The sequence below is a fragment of the Taudactylus pleione genome, unplaced genomic scaffold (assembly GCF_031769625.1).
Source record: "Taudactylus pleione unplaced genomic scaffold, aTauple2 ptg000178l, whole genome shotgun sequence".
Classification (NCBI taxonomy): domain Eukaryota; kingdom Metazoa; phylum Chordata; class Amphibia; order Anura; family Myobatrachidae; genus Taudactylus; species Taudactylus pleione.
Window position 1 is genome coordinate 992,183 of NW_028284580.1, and position 18,618 is coordinate 1,010,800.

Consider the following 18,618-nt stretch of genomic DNA (forward strand, 5'->3'; position numbering starts at 1 on the left):
TTGTGGAAACATGATAGACATGTACAGTAGATATATAACATTCTTCTTCCTGTTCTTCCCTCTACTAATAAGTCTTCCTATACAACCAAGCATTCTACTAGCTTTCCCCCAATGTTTGCTGACACTTTCTTTGAAAAGCCCATTTCCTCTAATGTTGATTTTACATAACCATTAATTTTATTTTTGGACTCTTGTGCGCCACATTAAGTAGTTTACATTTTGATGTATTATACTTAAGATTCAATAATGAACACATTAAACAAGACAGTACCCAGGATTTCTCTATCTATCAGCCCTTCAATTGAACTACATCATGTCTTCTTTCCTATAGCCAAGCCTTTGGTTGGACATGAGACACACATAAATAGCCATGAATACATATTTAATTAGAGAACATGCAGTTAGGAAATTGACCTCTTTATCTGGAACAGGCGAGGCATCGGCATCAGGTCTCCACAGTGGCATCTTCAACAAAGCCTCATTTTCATTGAATATCGCATCCCGAAGAGAAATGCTGAGAGTCCTACCATACTCATAAGCTGCCTTCAGTATATTATTCCCAGGAGGTCTGTGAACACAACAGAACATCATACAACATTACTACAGCACACTGTATTACGTTAATCCACTAATTCTTCTGATTGACTTCTGTGCTTGTGATAAAAATAAAATAATGAGTCAGATCAATATGTAATTCCCAGTAAGTACTTGAGTAGATATCGATCTCGGTGACTGAGAACATGAATCTCCGTCATATTTCACACAATGTATAGTGTATGCACAATGTGACATGGCTGACAGTTTACACAACATTTCAATGTGTCAAAAATATTTGCTAACTGTTGTCTGTATTTCAAATGAAATATTTTTCTGCTGCACTCACCTCCAACCCAGACATACCAGTGCACCATCTCCCATCCCTGTGGTAACCAGTGTGTGTCCATCTGAAGAAAATGCCATTGAGCAGATGCCCCCAGTGTTGTAGGAATGGCAACATATCTGAGCAAAGATTTCCTGGAATTAGAAGTAAAATATTCCTCAGATAGTTACTTCCCGCTGGCAGACATCCACAAGGTGAGGGTAGACAAATATATCAGCAACCATGAAAGTCACAGACAAGCTGATGCAGCTACACCATTACGCGCCATTTGACACCAAATTCAGATTCCGGCACAGACAGGGCTCTTGGTTCCGATATAGGTTCAGTAAATTCAATAAAAATGGTGAAGGACATTTATGGCTGAGAGAAGCTGATTATCCTAAGATTTCTAGAATGACTAAAGTATCTCTCGTGTCTTCATGTTCTGTTGTCTTCCCTCTCTCCAACCATACCACACCACACCACACCACTATTAGCAGCAGAAACAGGCCAGTCGCCAATGGTGGCTTTATTAATGGTGGCTGATAATGCTTCTACCTTACAGTGGTCGCACAAACTGTGCCCACCAACTGCTGTAATTGTTCTGCTGCCTTATGTGTCAGTTGTTCCTCACAGCTCCTAGATTATAAGCTTGGTAGGGAATCGGTATGACATACCGCCGGACCTAAGCCCAGCAGATGAAATACCGACAACGGAAGTACAGCAGATGAAAATCCCGACGGCGCATGGTAAGTATCCGAACCCTCCCCTAACCCTCCCTTAGGGGTGCCTAGTCCTAAACTCCCCCCCCTAGTGCCTAACCCTAACCTACCCCCAGGGGTGCCTAAACCTAACCCCCCCTCCCCGCTCCCTAAACATAACCCTCCCGGGGGGGATGCCTAACCCTAAGTCCCACCGGGAGTCCCTAAATCTAACCCACCCCACCCAGCGGCTAACAGGTCCCGATACCTACGTTTGGTATGCCACGCGTCGGGATTTCGGCGTGGGGCTGATGATAGGCGTCGGTATTAGATGTCTATCATTATTCCCATACTGTGATATCACAGTCGGGAAGCCGGCAGTCGGCATTTTGACCGCCGGCTTCCTGACTACATACCCTTGGTAGGGCAGGGCCATCATTACCGTTATGTCAACATATGTCATTTATTTGTGTCAAATTACAACATTGTATAATATATCAGCAGTTTATAGATAAAGCATACTAATAAGAGAATAATAGTCCACGGTCTATCATATTCTGCACAGTGAATATAAGTATCTCTATATTTTCCTATTTAGGCCTAATTGTTGAATCCCTTTTGCCAGCTTTAAGGCTTGTTAAATAGAGATCAGTCAGGGGCGTGGCCTGGAAGCCGAGGAGGAAAGCTGCATGGTGTCGGGGCTCCGTTACGACTGAGCCTGCTGATCCAGTCCCTCCGGCCGTGCGCGGTGCTTCTTGGCTCTCCTACCGCCACAAGCCATCTCTGCCCCCAAGGCGGGTGTTCCCATTGCCTAGCGGGATCTTGGTTCCCGGACTCGGGCTGCCGGACCTCGCGGCCTACTGAAGACGCGGTGCGTGGTGCTGGGTTCCGGCCCTCGCCTCCCGGCTCCTGCATCGCGCCTGGTCCACTGCCAAACCCCGCGACGCTGGCTCACAAACAGTCAGCTGGTGGGCGCGAGCAGCGAGGGGAACACACGGGGACGCCGCTGGACGGGTCCCCGCGACCGCATAACACAATTGCAGAAGGCAGACGCTGGCTCCCTTCAAGGTCCTTTTACAGACGGCGCCATTTTGCAGACACTGCATATACAGGAGACAAGGTACTGTGTGTTACCAGTTAAAGCCCTATACTGGAGAACGTGCAGCTGCTTATAAACAGAAGTCTTGCAACTCTATACTTCTTTTGAAACCCCAGCTATAGCTGATGATAAATTTGGCAATATTTATGTACATATCCTTTACTCTGGGGAATAGTTACAGTGCCAGCTTCTACCACCAGATGGTGCTCCAGCCCTATTTTTCAAGTTACTTCACAATTATTTGAAATGTAAAGGATCTCCTGTCTGTGATCACAGCCATTTCTAAGCAACACACTCCTCAGTACTATCATAACCTGGTGAAAATTAGGACCAATCTCTACATGGATAAGTTCATGGCTCCACAGCCCACCCCCAAGGCAAATCGAGCCAGGGGTAGTAGCAAACGTACAGATCAACCTACAGACTCTGTGGAAAACATGCCACATACACATAGTTCCGAACCCGCTACTACCCATAACACAATGGGCCCGGTTCCTGCTCCTCTCTCATATGCAGAGATAGTTAGAGCCATTAAAGAAACAGTGGAACCACTACTGCAAAACCAAGCGGATAAATTCATGGGGGCACTGGCGGATATTAAGACGCAAATGTCTTCTGTCTCACAACAAGTGCGTGAAAATGAAAACAGGATCGGAGTCAACTTTCATGAACTTTCGGAACTAAAACAACAAGTTGCTACCATGTCGACCACTCAACAACAATTACTATCCAAGGTAGACGATCTGGAAAATAGGTCCAGACGCAACAACCTGCGACTTCTGGGTCTTAAGGAAACGATTAAAGGCAACGATCTCACTAAATTTCTTCAAACCGATCTCCCTGAGCTACTCGGCATCTCGGCTGAACTGAATAATTTTGAGATAGAACGAGCACATAGATTAGGTCCTTTTCGCGATTCTAACATCTCACGCCCTAGAGCTGTTATCTTCAAGTGCTTAAATTTTCGTCACAAGGATCTGATATGGTCAACTGCTCGACAGAAGGGCCCTCTTCAGTGGGATGGCCAACGTATCCTCTTGTTCCAGGACTACTCCGCGGAGGTTGCCAGAGCACGCAGAAATATGTCCCCTGTCTGTTCTCAGCTCATCCAATCAGGGACTCGCTTCGCGCTCTTATTCCCAGCTAGACTTCGCATTTTCTCATCTCAAGGCCCTAAAGATTTCACAGAAGTTGCTGACGCCCAAGCTTTCCTTAATGAAGTAAAAGAGTCCTCGGACCCCTCCACGATGGATCATAATGATTGATTACGGGAAGGTGTCCCATACCTATTTTGATGCCTTTACCAGGTTTTACCCTTTTCTTCAAAAATATGTTTATAGTCTGATTTAGGATTATAATTACATATATACTTGTGACGTTGCTTTATAGTTATTATTAATACTATTGTCTTTTTTTTTTTTTTTTCAATAGGCTGAGATCAATGACTATAGTTTTGGTTATATGTTTGCATTTGATTCGCAATCTCTGCATATAAGCGTCTATCTTTATTTTCTTTTTATGTCTATGTCCATTTGTCTATTTGTTTCTTTATACTGTATGAATCACGAAGCTCATGACCTTCATAGCTTATTTATGACTTATACTAGAGCCGACATTCATATTATTATGAACCTACCTAGCACCGACCGGTATTATGGGGAGTATATTAACATTTATACTACACTTTTTTACTATTTGCATTACCTAATTTCCACACCTTGTGATGCCTTCCCACCTTAGGTTTTGCACCTAGAATGTCAGGGGGATTCACTCACCAGTGAAAAGAAAGCGCATATTGACATATCTTAATAAGCTTAAATCCGATATCACTTATTTGCAGGAGACTCATTTAACTCCCACAGAACACGCCAAGCTAAACACACTGCACCACCAGGTATTGGCGTCATCATCATTTGGTTCTAAGTCACGTGGAGTGGTAATCCTAATACGCAAGGGTATTCAATTCGATATTCATTCCTCTGATGTAGACCAAGAAGGCCGATACATTCTTATGGATGTCACACTAGACGGCACTAGATATTGTTTGTGTAATGTCTATGGTCCCGATATATATGATAAATCTTTTTTCCTAGGATTGATTAACAAATTATATTCTTTTGCAGATTCTAAGATTATATTAGGGGGTGATTTCAATCTGGTCGCTTCCCCAACCTTAGATAGGAAAACTTTCTCTCATTCCTCCCCCAAACAACCAAAAATAGGTTTAAATTATATGGCCAAAGAATTGAATTTATTAGATGTGTGGAGAATGAGACACCCCACTGATCTGGAATACACGTACTACTCAGCCACTCATAACGCCTTTTCTAGGCTTGATTATTTTTACTTATCTAACTCAATATCCCCAATGATTATCGATACATCGATTGAAACTATAGCTATTTCGGATCATGCGCCGGTGTGGGTGGATGTACAGGGGGAATTCCTTTTGGGTTCATACTCCCAGTGGCGATTTCCGGCAAAATTAGCCTCATCCCTTAAATTTAAGTCAATGCTAGAGTCTGCTTGGGCCAGTTACGAAATGAACAACCAAATACATAAAGATAACCCAGGTTTATATTGGCAAACTGCTAAGGCGGTGATTAGGGGGGAAATTATCTCCTTTATGACAAAATATAAGGCTGAACAAGACGCCACTTATAGATCTGCACAGACGGCCTTAACATCCGCATTTCAAGCTCTAAGAGCTTCACCCTCACCGGTGACTAGAGCCGCATATGGTGAGTGCAAGTTACACTTTGATCAAATCCTCACTCAAATGGATGATAAATATGTATACTCAGGTAAATTACATTTCTTTCGATACGGCAACAAACCTAGCCGACTCCTATCAAACATGCTGAGAGGTACCAAGCCACATAATAATATTGCAGCTCTCAAAGATGAAAGCTCTGCCATACAATACAATGGCAAAGATATCGCGAATATCTTTTTCCGTTACTACCAAAACCTCTATTCCCAAGACCCAATAGATATCACTAAAAAGGAGGCTTTTTGGGAATCACACACCCTGCCACAGATTTCATCTGCACAGGCTGATATATTGATTGGCAAAATTACACATGAAGAGGTAGATCAAGCTGTTAAATCTCTCAAGACGTTCAAGGCCCCAGGCCCAGATGGTCTGAGTGGGGAGTTTTTCAAAATATTACGTCCCCAAATCACAGAGACTCTAACCAATGTATTTAACTCCATAATGGATAGTAAAATAATCCCTCACTATTTTAATTCGGCCATTATAAAAGTTCTGCCGAAGTCAGGCAGGGACCCCCTTTTGCCTTCATCATACAGACCCATTTCTCTACTTAACGTAGACTATAAATTATTGACAAAAATTTTAGCAGAGCGGTTGAAGTTGATTCTCCCGTCTATCATACACCCGGACCAAACCGGGTTTATTTGTGGCAGAAATTCTGTCACAAACATTAGGAAAGTCCTTACGGTGCTGCAGTCTCTGCATATGGGCGAGACGGGTGATCCCAGGTTCTTGTTGTCTTTAGACGCAGAAAAAGCGTTTGATCTGGTAACCTGGGATCACCTGTTTGAATCTCTGCGTCGGTTTGGTATGCCCACCCTTTTTGTTGAGATCATACGATCCTTATATACTTCTCCCCTTACTCAGATTCTCACTAATAGATATTTGTCACCTGTATTCTGTACACAGAGAGGGACGAGACAGGGTTGCCCGCTTTCTCCACTTTTGTTTGCAATTGCGCTAGAGCCATTGGCGATAGCAATAAGACAGGAAACGGAGGTAAAGGGTATTACTATCAGAAACCAAACATGTAAATTGTCTTTATTTGCAGACGATATGATGCTTTTTATATCTGATCCCCTACGATCCATCCCTACACTTCTGGATCTAATTACCACATTTGGATCATTTGCAGGTTATCGCATCAATGTGAGTAAATCTGAGTTGCTCCCTATTGATGCAGCTACTATTTTAGCTACACATCCCCACATAGCCTCTCTTTTCACAATTGCAACACATAAATTAAAATACTTAGGTATACTTATACCAGCTCAATTATCCTCTCTATATGCTTTTAATTTCTCTCCATTGCTAAATAGATTAAACTCCCAACTCCAGAATTGGAAAGATCTTAAACTCTCTCTACTCGGACGAGTAACTGTAATAAAGAGTGTGGTGTTCCCGAAACTAGCCTATCTTTTACAAACTTTACCCATTACTTTAACAAGAGCGGATGTACTGAAGTTTACGCAGATCTTTTTTAAATTCATTTGGCAGTACAAGAAACCCAGAATGCCGCGTTCCCGAGCTTACCTACTGAAAAAAAATGGAGGGCTGAGCATCCCAAGCATCTCTGCATTTGCAAAAGCTGCCATATTCCGATATATAACTGATTGGTTATTACATACCGATCACTATACTAATCCTGACTTGGAGGAAGCATTATTTCACCCATATGCCCCAGCAGCCTTGTTACACACCCCTAAAATACACATTCCTAAGATATTTTGTTCTAATATTTTATTCTGGGACACTTACACTACGTGGTTGAAGGTTAATACACATTTGGGGAAAAATCCTTTTTCATCCCCGTACATCCCCTTATGGGGTAACCCCTGTTTTCCCCCTTCACTTGACATTCCTCTTTTTAAAATGTGGAATCAAAAGGGAATCATGTCCATCAAAGATGTATTTGATCCGGGTGGCAATTTGCTCTCCTTTGTACAATTACAGGATAAATATGACATCCCTCGTACACAATTTTTTATGTTTCTACAAGTACGTCATTTCATTCAATCCTTAAGATAATCCTTTATGGATCTCAGTTAACACAGATACAATGGGTCGCATTCTACTCTTATGTCGCTCAACCAAATTCAGAATAGCTCATTTATATAAATACCTGATTGAAATTCCTATACATGCTTGGGCACCAGTTGCGGAAGCTTGGCACACAGAGATACCCGAATTATGTGACTTGGAGCCATTTGTTGCGAATCTGGATCGTGTTTTACCCTGCCTTAAGTCAGCGAGACTTCAAGAAATTCATCTTAGAATTTTAAATCATACATATATGTCCCCGGCCCAACTGAGACATTTTGTGCCACTGGAGGAGGGAAATTGTGTGAAATGTGACTGCTCTAATGCCTCTCTCTCGCATAACCTCTGGTACTGCAGAAAGATCCATAGATTTTGGAATAAAATTTTGTGTTATCTAAATAATACAATACATCTTAAATTGTCCAAAAATGCGGCAGCTCTTATTTTCGCAGAATTTTCAATATGGGAGTCTGAGTCCTCCTTGGGCCCATGGAAACCTGCTCTGAGAGTCATGGTTACAGTAGCTAAACAACTTATCCTTAATTACTGGATCTCAAAATCAGCACCTACACTAATGGAATGGAAAACTGCGCTGCTGGAGGTAATTTATGCGGAGAGACGTATGGCTATCTTTAACATCGAAAGAGGGGTACGGATTTTTTCCAAAAAATGGGAACCATACATACAATGTTTACCGGTCCAGATTCGGAATAACATATGGAAAGTCTTTGATCACACGGAATGGTTTATGCTAAGAAATATCACTTAAAATGCCCCTATTGTTGCTATTTATATGTAGCTCTCTGTGAATCCCCCCAGACAAGGTATCTCTCACATTCTGTCAGTGGTTCCCCCTCTATTTCACCTTTCTTTCTTCTGTTTCTTTTATCATTTTATTCTAACTCTCCCCCTTTTTCTAATATAATTCTGCATTGATGTAGATTATATTGACGCAACGATTGACTGATATACCGAAGTTGATGTGATAATTGGTTAACTCAAAATTCAATCGCTGCTTATACTGGCTCTATAAGTTGCATAGTTTGAGTGACATTGATTGTATATTTACTTGCATTTCTATACGGTGTACTATATCGATTTTTTTATACAGTATTTGTAATTTTGTCATTTTCTACATTATATTATATTCAAGTACTTTGTTTCTTTGTACTTTGACATAATTTCAATCTATATTTGTACTATTTTCCAAAAAAGTTTGAAAAGATTAACAGTAGTTTGTATATTGTTTGTTCCAAGAAACAGACTAGTCGTTTATCAGATAATTTTATTTTCTTTAATTCTTGGATTGTGCAATGTATAATTGTTTTATTGCTGTTCAATAAAAAGATATTTAAAAAAAAAAAAAAAAAAATAGAGATCAGTCATATTTTTAATGAAAATATATGTTTTTGCAAGATTTAGAAGTTTTTTCCATTTAGACACCTATGTTGTTGTACAATATGGTTAAGTGAAAACTGATCAACAACTATCAGTTTTATTTATTAAGAATATAAGAATTTATATATAATTTGAAATATTATTATTATTATTATTATTATTATTATTATTATTATATCAGAATTATCAACTTTTAATATATAAACAGAGTAATACATTCCTTTGGGTAAATTAATAATTCACTGCAGAAATTAAGAAAGTTGTGCTACTCTCCAAGAGGAACACAAAGAAGACCAACCAAACAGTAGTGAATTTGGGCAGAGCAACAAAACGAAAATTATGATAATACAAAATTATTGTTATTGCACTAGGAATCCAACAAGTGGTGTTTATGGTTAATCATGTATATTTCTATTGTCTGTGTACTTGTGCAAGTCTCATCACTAGTTTTTTAGTTTTCCTGACTTACTGTAAAAGTCAGGAAAACTGTTTTGACTGTAAAAGTCAGACTGTAAAACTGTTTTGCAATGCAATGAGGTATTTTCATGAGTTACATAAGACTCTAAGGGGTATATTCAATTAGGTGCGAAAAGCCATTTTCGGCTAAAAAGTTTCGCCGGTGACGTCATTTCGCCCAGCGAAAACGTATCCCCGTATTCAATTCCAAAGACTTTTTGCCGGCGCGGAAAGTCAATGCGTTGGAATAGGTGAAAAAGATTAGTCTATGAAAGCTGTCGCAAAAAAGTGCAGAATTGGGGTTTTGTGGTGCACACTTGCGGGAACCACCCTGCACCCTTGGGACAGCCCCCCAAAGGTAAATTGTGTCAAAAAAAAGTTTATAAAAACCTTAAGATCACCCCAATAAAGTACTTTCAATTTGGGGGCAAAAAAAAAAAACAAAGTTGGGGGACAAACTTAAAAACTAGCGTAATAGACTCCAGGGGGGTCCCCAAGTATTCCCCAGGTGTTTTTAAGATTGCAGGTGCTTGCGGCAGGTGGATTTTTTATGTTTTTTAAAACTTCACATTAGCAACTTCAAAACATGCTAGCACCCATTTTCGTGTACCTCAAATTTGCTGGGACTAGTTAATTTGATGAAATAATATTGCTTAATGCCATTCTTCACCACTTATGCAAAGACGCTAATAGCAAGCTTTTGGAGAACCCCCCCAGATTAGCTTTTAGAGGGGTACAGACTGTTTTCCCAATTTTTTACAGGACTTTTTGCTAGTTCCGAATTCGCCGTGTGCAGTTTTTGCCGCTTTCTAATTGAATACGGGGATAAGTGGTGACGCGTGCAATACTTTTTCGCATGGAAAACCGGCGAAGATGGTAAAAAGTCTGGCATGCAAAAAGTACTCGACTTTTCGCGGCTAATTGAATATGCCCCTAAGGCCCTGATTCACGCTAGTGTCCTGCAGATTCCCGATGATCAGGAATCTGCGCAGGCGCCTGACCCGTTCTGTGATGTCCTTTCCTGGCCAGGTAACAGCCCAGATGCAAATTCAATGAGAAGCTTTGGGCAATTGTAAAGAAAAAACTCAAGATGAAGACAATCACCAACAATGGCCTCATACAAGAACTTGAAAACTGTGAAACTCTCATGAGCAGCAGCCAAACCGAATCAAAATGATTATAAACAACAAAGGATGTCATACAAAGTATTAATAGTTGTAAACAGTGTGTCAAAAAAAAAGTATTATAGAAAAAGTGTGACTTTGTTTTAAATTCCTTGTTTGAGCCTCATAATTTGCACACCTCTGTACAGTCACTCCCCATACACATGTTATACATGTACAGTTAGGCACAATGTTCAATATAGTGCAGAAACAGGTACATATGCACAATTTGGATTAACCACTTGCTATAGCTCATGGTCATCAATCAACAACAATTCTCGCAAAGTCAACCAGAACATCCACTCAATATAAATAATGTAGTGTAGATCTTCCTTACAACAACATAATCAGAAAATATTTGTAATGTTGGGGCATATTTCCTTTCCAGCTTTATGTTGGATTAATTAAAGCATGATCCAAAAAGAGTACAGTTTTGTAAATGAAGTCACATACATTTGAAATTGGGTGTTGTTTGTACGGGATGTAGTCAGGAAGCCGATGGTCTAAATGCCGACCGCCGGCTTCCCGGCCGTCTAATCCTGGCAAAGTACTACACCGGGAGCCCGATGCCCAGCATACTGAACGAAGGTAAGCCGGGTGCGGACAGCCGCGGGGGGGGAGGGTTACGTTTTAGGGCTCCCGGGGGGACTTAGGGCAAAGCACCCCCCCGGGAGGGTTAGGTTAGGGTAAGGCAACCCCTCAGGAGGGTTAGGTTTAGGCTAGGGGAAGGCGGGGTTAGGGTTAGACCCCCCACCCCTCGGGAGACTTAGATGTAGGCTGCAAGGAGGTGGGGTTAGGTTTAGGCACTTAGAAGGGAGGTTAGGGTTAGGCACCCCTAAGGGAGGGTTACGGTTAGGGGGAAAATAGGGTTAGTATACTATACTTACCTTATTAGTGATCGGGATCTTCACCTCTGCCGGGCTTCCGCTGTCGGGATTTGAACCGGCGGTATTACCTACTACACCCGTATAGCGCGTACAAGCGCTAAGTAATGCCACCTTACATAGCTGAAACAGGAATATTTATCTAATTCATTAGTGGACATATCTGCATGAAAATATAGTGTATGATAACCACAAAATGCTTTTAAATTAACTTATTCTTTTACATATATATACTAACCAATTTAAATGAATCTCGAAGATACAAAATACCATCTTTTGCAGACACAGCCAACCACTTGTGATGAGGAGACAAGCGCAGAGATCCAGGCCCCAGCTCACTTCCACGCACCTTCTTTTCTGCTTGGAGAACTTTAACAAGATCACTGGAGGCTTCCTATAGAGAAATCAGATACATTTACTTGGAGCCGAATGTCTGTATTAGCAATATTTCTAATCTGAAGGTGAATAAACTGTAACAAAGTGCTAAAACCCATAGTAACCAATCAGATAATCATCTATTGGCAGTTACATTACTGAAAGTAAATATTTCATAGTTTTCTATGGGGCAGATTCAATTAGCCAGCACTTTATGCGGAATCTATAGGTTAACGTGCGCTACCCACAGGTTTACCATGCCAGGAAACTAATTTAATAGTTCCGGGTGTTAACCCCGAAACTTTAAATACCATGGCTAATTGAATATGCCCCTAGAGTATGGATTACATTACAGAAGGGGTGGACAACCTTTTTTCTGCCGAGGGCCATTTTGATATATATTACATTATTTGCAAGCCCGGTGCAGGCCACGCCTCATCCGTCACACTGGGGTGGGGTCACAATCGCTGGTGATTACAGCAATGCCCGGAGCATCATGAGGATGCTCCGGGGAGCTGTAAGGGCAGCGATGTGACCATCTGAAGCATCCCAAGGACGCTCCAGGCGGCACTGCTGCATAGATTCTGGCTGTAGGGTACCATTCTAGGCACCCTACTAGCCAGATGAGGCTAGCAGAAAAAACGTCAGAGGGCCAGACCAAATGGCTCCGCAGGCCTTATACGGCCCCCGGGCCAGAGGTTCCCCATCCCTGCATTACAGATATGGTATTAACATGCAATGCATCCAAAGAGCTGAAAGCAATGAAAAAAAACTGTTTATGTATCATCAAAAATAAATGGTTCCTGAAGCTATTTTTGAAAAACAAATATATATTGTTTTGCCACATTTTGTTATTTGATCTGTCTCATCGAAAAGTATATCTCACATATGTTTGGTCCTTTTATATATATCGCACATACAGTCAGGTGCATAAATATTGGGACATTGACAGAATTTTCATATTTTGGCCTCTATTCACCACCACAATGGCTTTGAAATGAAACAAACAAGATGTGCTTTAACTGCAGACTTTCAGATTTCATTTGAGGGTAATTACATCCAAATCAGGTGAATGGTGTAGGAATTACAACGGTTTCTATATGTGCCTCCCACTTTTTAAGGGGCCAAAAGTAATGGGACAAACTAAACAATCCTAAATCTAACTTTCACTTTTTAATACTTTGTTGCAAATCCTTTGCAGGCAATTACAGCCTGAAGTGTGGAACGCATAGACATCACCAGACGCTGGGTTTCATCCCTGGTGATGCTCTGCCAGGCCTCTACTGCAAATGTCTTCAGTTCCTGCTTGTTCTTGGGGCATTTTCCCTTCAGTTTTGTCTTCATCAAGTGAGATGCATGCTCAATCGGATTCAGGTCAGGGGATTGACTTGGCCATTGCATAACATTCCACTTTTTAGCCTTAAAAAACTCTTTGGTTGCTTTTGCAGTATGCTTCGGGTCATTGTCCATCTGCACTGTGAAGCGCCGTCCAATGAGTTCTGAAGCATTTGACTGAATATGAGCATATAATATTGCCCAAAACACTTCAGAATAAATTCTGCTGCTTTTGTCAGCAGTTACATCATCAATAAATACAAGGGAACCAGTTCCATTGGCAGACAAACATGCCCACACCATGACACTACCACCACCATGCTTCACTGATGAGGTGGTATGTTTTGGATCATAAGCAGTTCCTTTCCTTCTCCATACTCTTCTCTTCCCATCACTCTGGTACAAGTTGATCTTTGTCTCATCTGTCCATAGGATGTTGTTCCAGAACTGTTATGGCTTTTTTAGATGTTGTTTGGCAAACTCTAATCTGGTCTTCCTGTTTTTGAGGCTCACCAATGGTTTACATCTTGTGGTGAACCCTCTATATTCACTCTTGTGAAGTCTTCTCTTAATTGTTGACTTTGGCACATATACACTTACCTCCTGGAGAGTGTTCTTGATGTGGCCAACTGTTGTGAAGGGGTTTTTCTTCACCAGGGAAATAATTCTTCTGTCATCCACCACAGTTGTTTTCCGTGGTCTTTTGGTGTTGCTGAGCTCTCCGGTAAGTTCTTTATTTTTAAGAATGTTCCAAACAGTTGATTTGGCCACACCTAATGTTTTTGCTATCTCTCTGATGGGTTTGTTTTGAGTTTTCAGCCTAATGATGGCTTGTTTCACTGATAGTGACAGCTCTTTGGATCTCATATTAAAAGTCGACAGCAACTGATTCCAAATGCAAATGTCACACCTAGAATCAACTCCAGACCTTTTACCTGCTTAATTGATAATGAAATAACGAGGGAATAGCCCACACCTGTCCATGAAATAGCTTTTGAGTTGATAGTCCCATTACTTTTGGCCCCTTAAAAAGTGGGAGGCACATATAGAAATCGTTGTAATTCCTACACCGTTCACCTGATTTGGATGTAATTACCCTCAAATTAAATCTGAAAGTCTGCAGTTAAAGCACATCTTGTTTGTTTCATTTCAAAGCCATTGTGGTGGTGAATAGAGGCCAAAATATGAAAATTCTGTCAATGTCCCAATATTTATGCACCTGACTGTATGTTTGTCCCTTTTATATGTCCAGTTTTTAAGTTCAAATAAAATATATATCTTTATGCATCTCAATATACTGTTGACAAATACGACTGGTATCACTGTATAGGAAGTGACAGAAAATGACAAACTATCAAAATGTGTTAGAATGTGTATAATTAGGAATAGCCAGCAGAAATTCATTATCAGGAGTATATGTGAGATGAAAGGTTATATTGGCAACAAAGTACCAAAATGTATCCACTTATCATACATTAACAGTTTTGAGAAAGGGTGTAAACATGCAATATTAGAAAATTACATAACACTAATGCTGTGTACACACAAGCACTCATTTTAACTCTAAAGTAAAATTATTATTTTTTTTAAATAATGTTAGCCAATGACCCTGTACATACACACTTTCTGACAAGCGTTTCTCTTGCTTTGAATCAATTTTGATGTTGCCTGAAAAGCATTAGAATCTGCTAAAGAACTATAAAATGCTGTGCTAACATTCATTGCATAGTAGTATGTGCAATAGAGGATCTTTAGTAATAGGTTTACATTTCCTGTTAAAAGTGATCTCCCACCTGTACCTGCTCGTATACAAAAAGACAATTAGCAGTAAGAGATGGCTGCACCCAAGGTAAGCTCTGTGCCCGACCTTCCACACAATCCCCTCCTCACAAATAGAAAACAGGTAAATATGTGGCAGGCAGTGAGAAATAACAAGATGGTACTAAATAGTGTCAACACATCAATGACAGGGTTGTTTCGATGATATACAGGAATACCCTCTCAGCTAAGCAGCTGGACTAGAAAGTTCAACTGTCATTGCTGTCCCCATCTCTGTTCCTGCTTTGGTGATCTCTGTAGCCTCCTTGGTAGCAGCAGCCACAGCTTGCATATATACAAGGACCTGGCTCTTTCTCCAGCAGCGAGAATAAGGCCTAAGAAAATAGTGGGCACACAGCTAATCCAGTCTGGCAGATGATGACAATAGTGCCCAAGGAGCACAAGATCAAAAGCCATTTCCAGAACAAGAAGAGGACGGAGGTACAATTGAGATAAATGGTGGACAGTCATGATTGTCAAGATTTTTGAAATTTTCTATAAAAAACAATACCCTAAAATACATTTACCTTTGGCAGCAAAAACTTGCAAATAATCGGGGAGTCACTGCAGTACCCGTATACAGAACTAGCATTGCTTCCGAGAACAGCTGAAAACAGAGGCTGGTCCACTTTATATTGTTGCTTCTGGACCATGCTGTCATTAAACTTTCCACACTGATCAATGTATTCAATGGGACCTATTAGTGCAATGCAGAGGAAACACATCACTGCAGAACAGGGCAATAGAAAACTTTCTGTGCGAGAAAGCATAAGTGTTTACATATATGAAAATACTGTCCTCCTACCTAATGATACAGATCACATAATCTCCATTCTCAAGCATGATATATAAAAGAAATAAGTAGTATCTAGTGTAATACCGTTGTTTTTTTTTAAAGATTTCATTAAATACACTCACATTCTACAAGATAAAAATGCCACACTACGGTGTCCGCAGTAGGTCACATTATGCACACTGTAGTGCCCCAGTTGGTCACATTATGCCAGACTGCAGTGCCCCCAGTAGGCCACATTATGCCATACTGTAGAGACCCCAGAATCCTCATTATGCCACACTGTAGTGCCCCAGTAGGTCACATTATATTACACTGAAGTGACCACATAAATCACATTATGCCAGACTGCAGTGCCCCCAGTAGGCCATATTATGCTACACTGTATTGCCCCCAGTCATAGATTGCAGGGTACTACGTAACAGCTCTCTGCTGCAATGCTTCTATATCTTACATCATTATGTAATTAAAAACTTAGAGCATTTAAATTCTTTGTCACTAAGTAATGGAAAAATGATCTGTACAGATTTCTAAATGCAAACACTATCATGTCATTAATTGCACATTTGAAGAACAATAACGGACATGGTACGTTATGTTTTAAAGAAAATTCCATATTATATGTGGTGGTGTCACCATTATCTGAGGTACTAGCAGAGAACACAAAAACACAGACTTGGGAACCAGACTTTTTTGTTCACAAATATACTGATTTTCCACACACAACTTCTTTAGCATTTACTTGATAATATTTCCATAGATAGAGAACACAGCACCAGCTGGGTGCCTCCCTCCTCCTTCTCCTGCTCTCCCATGGGACATACAAGTGCCAGAACCTTAACGCATTGTGTGTCCACCGAGCTTAGTGATGACAACGACAGGATTTCTCCACCAACCACTACAAAAGAAAACAAGATTTGTCCATGCAAGAGCTACACAAGATCGTGTATTGGAATAATCAGGTACTGAGGAGTTACTGACTTCAATAGGTGTCTAGTTAAGTGTTTTAACAGTAAAGTGCACACAGTATGAATGCAATTTGCATTTTGTCTATCGTAGCTAGGATATGAGTAACATCTCACCTGTTCCATTTGCACCAGATAATTAGTAAGTTAAATAATAAGTATATGTGATCGCTACCAGTGGCTACTACTCTGAAATGCAACGTATCACACATAAGTGCCCTGCTAAGGCCCTAGTGCCCTTTGCCTTCTTTCCACTGCCAGCCAGTATTGATGCTAAGCTCCCCCTACAAATTTTCATTGGTAAATTGGCCCAAAAATATTTTTTTTATGCTGTGATAAGAGGCAATAGAAATCTCTGTTACTGGGCTAAGTGCTTGCCGACTTTATCTTTCTCGTCTCTGGGAGAAGCCCTGAAGAAGAGATGCAGATGATCATTCTGGGGATGGGCTCTTCACATCAATAGGCCTTGCCACCATCACAGCAAAATGCTGCGAATAGCGGATCCGTGGGGAGGGGTTGGGGTATAATATTAAACGAGTCGTGTCATATTGAACCTGCCCTCTCCCCTATGAACCCGCCATTCCAAATATTATTCTCCCCATCCTGCCCACCTTGCCAGAAAGTGGACGGGATGCGGGATAGTCAACCACTCTTCCAGGAGACCGGGGGACTACCCAAAAAATCGGGAGTCTCCCACACTTTCCGAGAAAGTAGGTAAGTATGTTTTGCTTTGCTAAATAAACTTTCAACAGAGTATGCCTTGTATTCTCTATGTGTAATATGTACTATCTTCAATCTAGCATATAATTAGTAGACCCAGCAGTACAAGCAAAGGCGTACAATAATGAACTGATCAATTATAATTGATTGCAAAATCAATTGACTAAACACAAACACAATAACATAGTCTTGATTCAAACCATAAAGTACAAACCAGAGGCATGTTGCTGAAAAGTTGAGCCAGAAAGTAGTTTGTCTTTTAAAGCTGATTATATTTTCATAAAACAATTCATAGCACGTTATAAACTGATACAAACTCACACAACCTATGTAGTAAAATATAAGAATATATTAAATGCAATATCTCCTCTCATTTACCTTCCACCTTTCCCAGCGTCCCTCAAACTGTCCCACTGGCTGTGGGCCGCCAAGGCAGAACAGAGCTATATGGAATTTGTTTATTTTAGATAATTTTTTAACACTCCACCCATTCCTGTTGCATCTTCTTGTGTGCTGTCCATTCTTTGTGGTCAGCATTATATGGTAACCACAATATTAGAATAAATGTATTTATATATGAATCAAAATAGAAAGAACACATTGATTAGCATAAAAAACATATGCAGATGTACAACATTACATAAAATCAAGCATAAAACTGCTCATTAGTAGATATTAGAAAATGAAAATAGAACTGTAAACAAGCATCTACACTTACAAATGTACTTTCGATAACACTCCACTCCAATCCCAATGATCACAGGCACAACATTAATATTGAATCACACTGTAAATGCAACATGCCCAAGTTAATAGAATTAGAAATAGGGTTATCACCTTTTATTTATAGATAGGTGGTGTGGACAGAGGCGTGGTCAAAACTGCAGTAAGGTTACAACCATTTTATTTGTCAAAGTTTAGCCCATTTTCTTACTAGTGCCCGACTCATGCTCTTGTGAATGCCTGAGAGCCCCACCATGTCCCTTTATATGCCTCAGAGCCTCCACATGCCAATTTATATGCCTCAGTGCCCCATCATGCCCCTTAATATGCCAGTCGACTCCACTCATGCCCTTATCTATGCCTCAGAGCCCCCTTAAATCATACCTCATATATATATATATACAAGCCAGTACCTCTTGTGAATCCTGATTGACAATAGCATTGTCAGAGCAGAGCCCCCAGATCAAAGCCAGCCGCAGCTCCAAACCTCCTTGCCTTGTCTTACCTGCACCA

The 18,618-nt window shown here is 40.6% G+C and overlaps 1 protein-coding gene across 1 annotated transcript in view; it reads right to left on the bottom strand.

The window, feature by feature from the left end:
• The window catches only part of CFAP43 (cilia and flagella associated protein 43), a 119,722-nt gene that overhangs the window by 57,157 nt on the left and 43,947 nt on the right, over window positions 1–18,618 (bottom strand). Inside the window, exons 13-17 of the mRNA XM_088475760.1 lie at window positions 16,440–16,595; window positions 15,432–15,601; window positions 11,615–11,770; window positions 884–1,014; window positions 415–568 (exon numbers count right to left, since the gene is read on the bottom strand). Coding sequence (XP_088331886.1) covers window positions 415–568; window positions 884–1,014; window positions 11,615–11,770; window positions 15,432–15,601; window positions 16,440–16,595 — 767 coding nt within the window. The remainder of the gene's footprint in view (window positions 1–414; window positions 569–883; window positions 1,015–11,614; window positions 11,771–15,431; window positions 15,602–16,439; window positions 16,596–18,618) is intronic.